Source organism: Arvicanthis niloticus, chromosome 27, assembly GCF_011762505.2.
Source record: "Arvicanthis niloticus isolate mArvNil1 chromosome 27, mArvNil1.pat.X, whole genome shotgun sequence".
NCBI classification, from domain to species: Eukaryota; Metazoa; Chordata; class Mammalia; order Rodentia; family Muridae; genus Arvicanthis; species Arvicanthis niloticus.
The window spans coordinates 21,510,246-21,519,282 of NC_133435.1; the positions used below are offsets into that span (position 1 = coordinate 21,510,246).

General features: G+C 45.2%; 1 protein-coding gene across 1 annotated transcript in view; it reads right to left on the reverse strand.

Annotated features, from left to right (window-relative positions):
- The window catches only part of Cds1 (CDP-diacylglycerol synthase 1), a 63,337-nt gene extending 62,935 nt beyond the window's left edge, over window positions 1–402 (reverse strand). Inside the window, exon 1 of the mRNA XM_076926348.1 lies at window positions 35–402. Within this exon, the coding sequence (XP_076782463.1) occupies window positions 35–151 (117 nt within the window). The 5' untranslated portion in view covers window positions 152–402. The remainder of the gene's footprint in view (window positions 1–34) is intronic.
- Between the last annotated feature and the right edge of the window lie 8,635 nt (window positions 403–9,037).

Below are 9,037 nucleotides of genomic sequence, written 5' to 3' on the forward strand. Positions count from 1 at the left end.
AAGGACGCGGCCCGGCCCCGCCGCACTCACTCACTTTGTCGCTGGTGCTCTCGGTTTCGTGGTCGCCGCCGGCCGCCTCTCCCTCGCGGGGTGGCGGCGCCCCCGCTCCCCCGGGACCGGGGCAGCCCCCGCGGTGCCGCAGCTCCAGCATGTCCCGCTCCCGCGTCGCTGGGCTGGCGTCGTCTAGCGCCCCGCCACCGCGGAGCCGCGCCGGGTCACCCCCAGAACGGCATCAACGAGCGAGCGCTCGAGGCCGCCGGCAGGGGGTGCGGACCGGCGCGGGCGGGGACGCGGCGCCGTTGCCAGGTGCGCGGTTCGACGCACTGGCCCCAGGGGGCGGAGGAGCAGCCCGGCCCTCCCTCGCGCCTCGCGACCGCGCCACCCCGGCCGGCCCGCCGGCCCCACCTTCCCGCCGCCGAGCTCCCGCAGCACGGTCACGCGCCGCTGGCCCCGCCCCGCCCGCCCCTCCGCGCTGCAGTGCGGTGCCCGAGGCCCCGCCCCGGGTGATGACGTCAACGCTCGGCCCCGCCCCGGCTCCCTGCGCAGGTGGGGGCTCGGAAAGGTGCGCGCCTGGCTGAGGACCGGAGGAGCCAGGGGTGCCCGGTCGCTGCCGGGAAGTCCTCCTCGGCGCGCAGGGGTGTCAGGCGGAGTTCAATCGACTCCTCCAAGGGACTCGGCCCAGCTTGACACGCCGCAGCGTGGCGGAGCGTCGCAGGCGTCCCCAAGCAGAAACTTGCTGGGCAGGACAGACCCGTTGGCTCTGTGTTCCAGCCAGTGCTGTAACCTCCTTGGTGGCTGGGGATGAGTTGGCCAACAGTTTCAATCTCGTACCCAGGTTCTGTACTGGGGAAACTCGGGTTTTTGAATCTCACGCACTGTTCTACCGTGGTGTCCACAGAGCGCAGCTGCTGAGCACGGTTTTTAAAGACAAGGACCTTGGGACGCTAAAGGTGGAACAGAATGGACACTTGATCTGCATTAATTCTAGTCTAATCCTGTTAGCAGGTGCTTAGTTTTCTTCACAGATATTTGCGAGCTGGTCCTTAAACGTCCTTTAAAGGCCAAAGATACACACCCATAATTCACACAAACTAGACAGAGTACCTTTATTGTAATAAATCAGCAATTTATCAGATAATTATTAAAAATAAGTAATATGTTGTTCTTAAATCCTAATAACTACCCAGCAAAAACAAACATCAGAGTAAGATGCAATGAAAAACAGCAGATTCAGGTAGAGACACTTGCAACCAGCCTGATGACTGGAATTCAATCCCCAGGTCCTACATACATGATGGACATAGAGAACTACCTCTAGAAAACTGTTCTCTGATCTCCACGACTACACCCACACACGTTAATAGATAAGTATCATTTAAAACTAATGGAAGATATGAGATGGATGTGGTGATGTTTTTCCACAAGGAACAGAAGACTGCAAGTAATTAAGTCAATTGATCTACATTTTTTTTTGGAGGGCCAGAGAAAAAGTACTTCTGGATAGAAAGATAAAATGGCCGCGGGGAGGACCACAGAGGCTGGAATGGGTTGGCTCTGGCTGATGATACTACCCAGAAGAAAGGAGGACCAGAGTTTCTTTTAACGTTCTTCCAGGAAGTTGAGGTGGTGCAAATTATCTCCGTGGCCTCTAGTAAGTGGGTAAGCCTATGTCCCCATCTGTAAAAGGAATGGTAAGGGCGTTGGTCTCCCTTTTATCTGTTACAGTGTCAGACTCCTGTCCTTTCCTACACGGGCACAGGGAGGTAGCTCAGCACTTCTCTCTCCCTCCCACAGACAACCTCTAGGTTTTCTTCTCCTTTTGCTGTGGGAGAGGAGAAAAGCCTGCTGAGAGAGGCAAGGGGGAGCAAGAGAAGTCAGTGCAAGTAACAGAAGTAGTGTTCCTCCAACCAGGGAGGAGGAACAGGACAGAGCCATCACCATGTTACCACCCTTCCTGAAGCTCGCCACTCCCTGTAGTTCAAGATGGCGATTTATTTCTGTCTTCATTGTAGTTATTGACTCTTGCTGAATGATTGATGGGACCACAGACTTGCCACAGAGCCAGCCCCTACCCTCAGACAGTCAGCAGTGTTTGCTGAAGAAGTGAATGAAGAAATAAATGGATAGAGATTTATAGCCTGATAGGAGATTATTTGGCATTTATGTTTTGTGCTTTGTTTTGACTTACATGATACAATGGCTATTCTTGGTTGTCAACTTGACTACATCTGGAATTAATTAAAACCCTGTGAAGGATTTTTTTTTTTTTTTCCAATTGGATCATTTGAGGTAGGAAGACCCACCTGAAATCTGGGTCACACATTCTGCAGCCTCCGTAAAGAACATGGAAAAAGTGAACTGTTTGCTTGCTTGCCCTTGCCCTCCATGGCAAGTTCGTTTCTTCACTGTATCAGAACCCATTTCTTTGGAATTCCTGGGTATACTGGAGACCAGCTGAGACTTCCAGGCTTACGGCCTGAAAGATTTTTGTATGGGTTGACTTTCCATCAGGAGACAGTCATTGTTGGAATATTCAGAATGCAACCTGTAAGCCAACTCTAGTAAATCTCATTTAAGTAGATAAATGATATATAGATTGATAATAGATAGATAATAGATTCATTCAATCAATGCTGTGTCTCTAAAGGACTGTGGCTAATATACATAGGTATCCACTTTTCTTCATTTTTTACTTTACCTGTAAAAAGAGATTAAGTTTAACATGTATTGAAAGAAGTTCTAGTAATTATTTTATATTTTACTTAAAATGTATTCTGCCGGCACCAACTTCATTGCACCTTATGTTTGCAGACTTTTCTCCGTGTCTCCCCCACCCCATTTTCTTACCATCTTTCAGTTTTCTTCACGTATTGCATCCATGGTCGATGGCACAAATCTGACATATAATTCCCAAGCCTGTCAGTCTTGCTACAGTTTAACCTGGCAGAAGGCTCCAGGAATCCCTGAGTATATGGGAGACACTGGACCAAGACACACTTCTTGGCTAGTTTGAAGAGTTTTCATTAGGGTGGGCTTGGAATTTCTTAGCTCTTAGCAAGGGATTTGCTAGGGGGTGTAGAAACAAGAAGTGATGTTGTTATTTATATGGTATCTACCTTAGTTTGATATTTACATGGTATCTACCTTAGTTTGTTATTTATATGGTATGCATCTTAGTTTGTTATATGGTATCTACCTTAGTTTTTTTGTTTATCTGGTATCTATCTTAGGTTGTTATATGGTATTTACCTTAGTTTGTTATTTATATGGTATTCATCTTAGTTTGTTATATGGTTATCTACCTTAGTTTTTTTTTTTGTTTGTTTGTTTTTATTTATCTGGTATCTATCTTAGGTTGTTATATGGTATCTATCTTAGTTTGTTATTTATGTGGTATCTATCTTAGTTTGTTATTTATATGGTATGCATCTTAGTTTGTTATTTATATCTATCTATCTTAGCTTGGGTTCTAACTTACCCCGTCATTCACAATAACAGAAGCAGGAGAGACAGACACTTGCTACTCCTCCTTCAGACCTGACTCCCAAGGTTGACTGAGGCAAGTCCCCCTCTTAGGTGGGAATTTGAGCTTGCTTTCCACAACAAAGGTTCTGAGGTACTTGCCTGTACCATCCCCAGCTTGCCAAGGGAAGAAAAACTCTGCCTTGCCAAGCACTTCTGGTTGCCTGGATACCCTTCCTATGGCTTCTGTGGCTCGACCTAGCTTCCCCCGCTGCCCCTTCCAGCTCTCTCTAGAAGTCGGACATAAGTATTTATGATTTAAGAGTGAAGGAGGTGAACACGGGCAGAGGAAGGGAGGTTAAAGAACAATGTAGGTGGCTAAAAAAAAGCCACAGGAAATCGTATGATTAACTCCTCACAAAAAAAAAAAAAAAAAGAAAGAAAGAAAGAAAGAAAGAAAGAAAGAAAAGAAACATGATGCATGTAATTCAGTATAGAAATATGCATATATAGTTTTAATGAACTTTTCTCATCTAGGCCGACAATGATCCCTTCAAAAGCCTTTGAAAAAGAATGGCCCCCTATAGGCTTGTAAATTTGAATGCTTGGTCACTGGGGAGGGGCACTACTTGAAAGAGTTAGGCAGTGTGACCTTGTTGGAAGAAGTGTGTCACTGGGCTTTGAGGTTTCAAGGGCCCATGCCAGGCCCAGTGGCTCTCTCCTCTTCCTGCTGCCTGCTGATCCATCTGTAGTACTCTTAGCTACTTGCTCCAATACCATGTCTGCCTACATGCCACCATGCTTTCCATCATGATGATAATTGATAAAACGGCAAGCAAACCCCAATTCAATTCTTTCTCTTATAAGAGTTGCCATGGTCATGGCATCTCTTCGCGGCAGAAGAATAGTAAGACAGACCACTGAAGAAAACCCCAATATCTGACAGGAGAATCCCTCTTTTGAGTTGTTGGCCAGGGATGTCTAAGAGACCTCAAACTGTATAGTCCATCACTTTTGCCCTAGGTTAGCCCCTAGAGGTGGAAGGGAGGTCCTTATTGCTGAAGATACCATGTACTTCAGAAAGAGGGCCTAGAATTCCCCTAGTTAGAACTAACCTGAATGGTTCCTCCCTGAGAACCAAGCAACAAAAGGCACCATTTAAGCCTCTAAAGAAGAAAGACAAACAACAATTCTACCCTGCTATGGTACCTATGAACTACATCAATAACCACCCGGCCAGTGCAGTAGTGGCACACATAACTTGGCAGTAACCAACTGCTCTCTATTTGGATTTAAGATCTGCACAAGAGAGATTCCATGCCTGGTGCTGAAAAGCTACCTGATTAATCAGTGCTAGTGAAATCATGGTTATTAGAGGAGACTCTACAACCACTGATTAATTAAACCAGTATAATTCTTAACAATAACCTACAAACACATGTCTTTATACCCACATATAAGTGTTGTCTTCACTCTTCATCAAGAATATGTCTCTTTGCAACCGAACAAGACCACTACAGGAAAACACAACCGGTCAGGAATGGAGAATCTTAGAGCCCAGTCACAATGGACACATCTACAAAACGCTTCCACACTTGATGCTCAGGGACATGGTGGAAGAGGGACAGGAAGACAATAAGAGCCAGAGCTCAGGAAGTTTCCTGTGAGCTGGTGTCTCCTAGTAATGCCAGAAGCTACATCTATAAAGTTTCACCAACATAACTGTCCAAACATCAGCTGAACAAGGAAGACACCAACAAACATGTCATACAGCACAGGAAAAAGTCCACAGGGTCTCAGCCCTACACAGAGAACTACAGGCGACTGAGTAAAGCTGGGAGCAGGAGATATAGTCCTCCCCAGGGAAGAGTCCTCCCTTGGAAAAAGTCCATCAATTGGCTGTCCGGTGCCAAACATCCATGAAAATTGACATTATATGGGTTGAACATTATATTTAGAAATATTAATGCATCTACAAATATGTATACGCAGGCAGTAATAATTAGTTAAAAAAAAAAAAAGAGGCCATGAATTTGAAGGAAAGCAGGGAGGGTTATATGGGAAGATTTGGAGGGAGGAAGGGATGGGAAAAGTGTAAATAAAATACAATTTTGCAAATAAACAAAAAGGTAAAATAAAATAAATTAGTAATAAAAAGCAAACAAACAAATTCTGGTTTAGGCCTATTGATGAAGCATCTTCTGGGAAAATCTTGAAGGGTAACTGATGTTCACAACATTTAAGCAAACTGTTTAGAAAAACAATGGTCAGATGTGTGTGCTACAGTGGGGTCCCAAGGGTAAGTGCAATGGGTGCCTAGGAGCATAGAGAGCTCGGGGGTCTTCAAGCTTTGACCCCGATTGTGGCATCCTTTTGAAGAATAAACTGGCTAGTGTATGTGCACTCCTGAGAGCATGCCTGGCCGTACAGGAGGAGCACGTGAGTGTAATCGGTTATTATTTTTCATATCCTTAAAAGGTGGCGCACACCTTTAATCCCAGCACTTGGGAGGCAGAGGCAGGCAGATTTCTGAGTTCGAGGCCAGCCTGGTCTACAGAGTGAGTTCCAGGACAGCCAGGGCTACACAGAGAAACCCTGTCTCGAAAAAACAAAAAAACAAAAAAACAAAAACAAAACAAACAAACAAAAAAAAAAACCATACTTCTCAAAGAGAACAGTATCTGATCGCGAAAGCGCTTCCCTACCCCAGGTGACCTCAAAGGAAGGATATACTAACAGCACTTGGATGGGGTAGGTGGAAAGTGAAACACCAGGTAGGGTGACTTTGCAAACAGAGTACAAAGAAGTCAGCAGCTCACCAAAAGAATGCTTGCCCTGTTCCTGAGAGTAGGGAAACGGAGCACAAACAGAGCTCCTCTAGCCGGAGCCAGCTGTGTCCGGGTACAGTGTGCCGACTGGAACGTGGTACACTTAAGTCCCTCGCTGTTTCCCACGTTCCCTAGGAAAAGCATGTGCTGGCGATTTCTGTGTACATGTACATGGCAGACACTGTCTGTGCATTTACAAGTTGTAATTTTAAAGGATGGTGTACTTAATCACGACCTTTGACAATAATGTTTTTGAGCTTTTAAATAAGCACAAAAACAGTGGATATATACATGCCTCTGATACTGTGTGGTCGAGCACTTTGCTCTTCAAATACAGGTGGACTTATGTCTTTTGGGAACTGGACCAGGTAAATAACTGCAGTTGGAAAGCTTGGATCAGAGCCATCCTTGGAACATACCTACAATCCTAGCACCTGGGATACTGAGACAGGAAGATCACTGAGTTGGAGGCCAAGCAATTAATTCATAATTCCAGGCCAGCCTGGAATGCAAATGATCGAGATACTGTTCCCCAAAACAAAACAAAGCAAACAACAAAGGCAAAAGTCAAGCCAAATACAAACAAAATCAAGGCTGAGTCAACACATTTCTGCAGACTAAGTCAATTAGTTCTTGTTCAACAAGCTGCTGGAGTCCACATGTAACAAGTTCTTAAGTTCAGAGACAGACACTGACCCTGGTTGATCCTGTTAAGAAAATATTCTGCCACCATCCTGTTAGCCATCACTCCTGTTTGTATCCAGATCCTCAAAGGTCCATGTGTTGAAGGCTTGATTGGCAGCCTCTGGTGTTATTTGCAGATGGTGGAGCCTTTAGGAGAGGGGGTCACTGGAAGGATGTCAGGTCACTGGGGCCGTGCTCTGAGACCTCAGCCCTGCCTCCTCCTCCTCCTCCTCCTCCTCCTCCTCCTCCTCCTCCTCCTCCTCCTCCTCCTCCTCCTCCTCTTCCTTCTCCTCTTCCTCCTCTTCCTCCTCCTCTTCCTCCTCTTCCTCCTCCTCTTCCTCCTCTTCCTCCTTTTCTCCTCCTCTTCCTCCTCTTTCTCCTCCTCCTCCTCCTCTTCTTCCTCCTCTTCCTCCTTTTCTCTTCCTCCTCCTCCTCTTCTTCCTCCTCTTCCTCCTTTTCTCTTCCTCTTCCTCCTCTTTCTCCTCCTCCTCCTCCTCCTCTTCTTCCTCCTGCTCCTCCTCCTCCTGCTCCTCCTCTTTTACTTCTTCCTCCTCCTTCTTCTTTTCTTCCTCCTCCTCTTCCTCCTCCACCTCTTCCTCCTCTTTCTTTTCTTTCTCCTCCACTTCCTCCTCTTCCTCCTTCTTTCCTTTCTTGCTTCCCCCTCTTTCCTCTGTTTTCTGTTTCTCCTCATTCCTTCCTCTCTCTTCTCTACTCCCCTGCCCCTGTTCAACCACCAGACAGTAAGGAGCAGGTTCCTCCTGCATTCCCCAGGATGCTTTTTTTCATTATAGGCCTAACATAAAAGGCCAAGCCACCATGGGAAGAAATCTCTGGAACTGTGAGGAGAAACCACTCTCTCCTGCTTTTAGCTTGATTTTCTCATGGTGCTGGAATCCTAATACAGAACATAAAGCTATGGTACAATCTCTGTGGTAAATGATGATTTCACCAAGCCATTCAAATGGAGCATTTTCAAGATGAATTACTGTTGGGAGTTGGATAGGAAGATCACAAATCTTGGATTTTTCCAAATTGTTCTGATTATGTGCGTTTTAAAAAATATAACGTATTAAATGTGTAAAAATACCTCATTTAGATTTTTAAGAGTATTGACAAACTTTTACATTGACATACTATCATACACCAAAAAGTCCTTGGTTAGACTGCATGAAACCTTAGCTTTGGTTGGGAAAATATAGTCATCATGTTAAAAAATTATTACATAAATTGCTGGATAAATAGCTCAGCAGTGAAGGGGGCTTACCAAACACCTGAGTTTGGTTCCCATCACTCACATGAGGCAGCTTGCCATAGCCTGTATCTCCATCTCCAAGGGATCCAGTGACTTCTAGGGGCCTTTGCAACATCTATTACAGTGCACATACCCAAAGACAGACATGCAAGCATATGCAAAATTAAAAATAAGTCTTTTTAAAAATACTGCATCAGTGAATATGTTTTAATCTTGCACATAACAAAACATGTTTATATCATACATTTCTTACATAACCTATTGTCTGGTAGTCCTTTTTTTCCACTGTTTGACACACTAAAAAAATATCTGACCATATTTTAGAGATTTTACGGACTTCTTTGTCAAACCAACATTAATAACCCAAATATGGAGAGTTTTTATAGTTGATCTCATCTAGCCCCATAACAATACTTTACTTATTCGCTGTGTGATGTGTGTTTTGCTGCACTTACTCAGGAAAGCTTGGTGCATATGGTTCCTAAAAGGACCCAGAAACTCCAGTGTGGACTCCAGACACTAGGGAAGAACCCAAAGCAGAAAACCAACAAGTAACTGGGCAGGACTGGAGTGATTGCTAAACTAAACTGCCCAAGAGTTTCGATTGGTTCTCATTTTGCAACAGTGGGCTTTGTTTTGCTTCTCACTTTTGTTAACTGCACTGATTTAAATGTTGCTTTTATTTCCTCCGATGAAGTGAGGAGATGAGAGCTGCACCTAAACTGTGGAAATACACGGCTTGGGCTGAGCCCAGAGCATTTGATTCTCTGTACTAAGTATCCTGAGGCCTAGGCCTGGAAGCTTCTGCCCT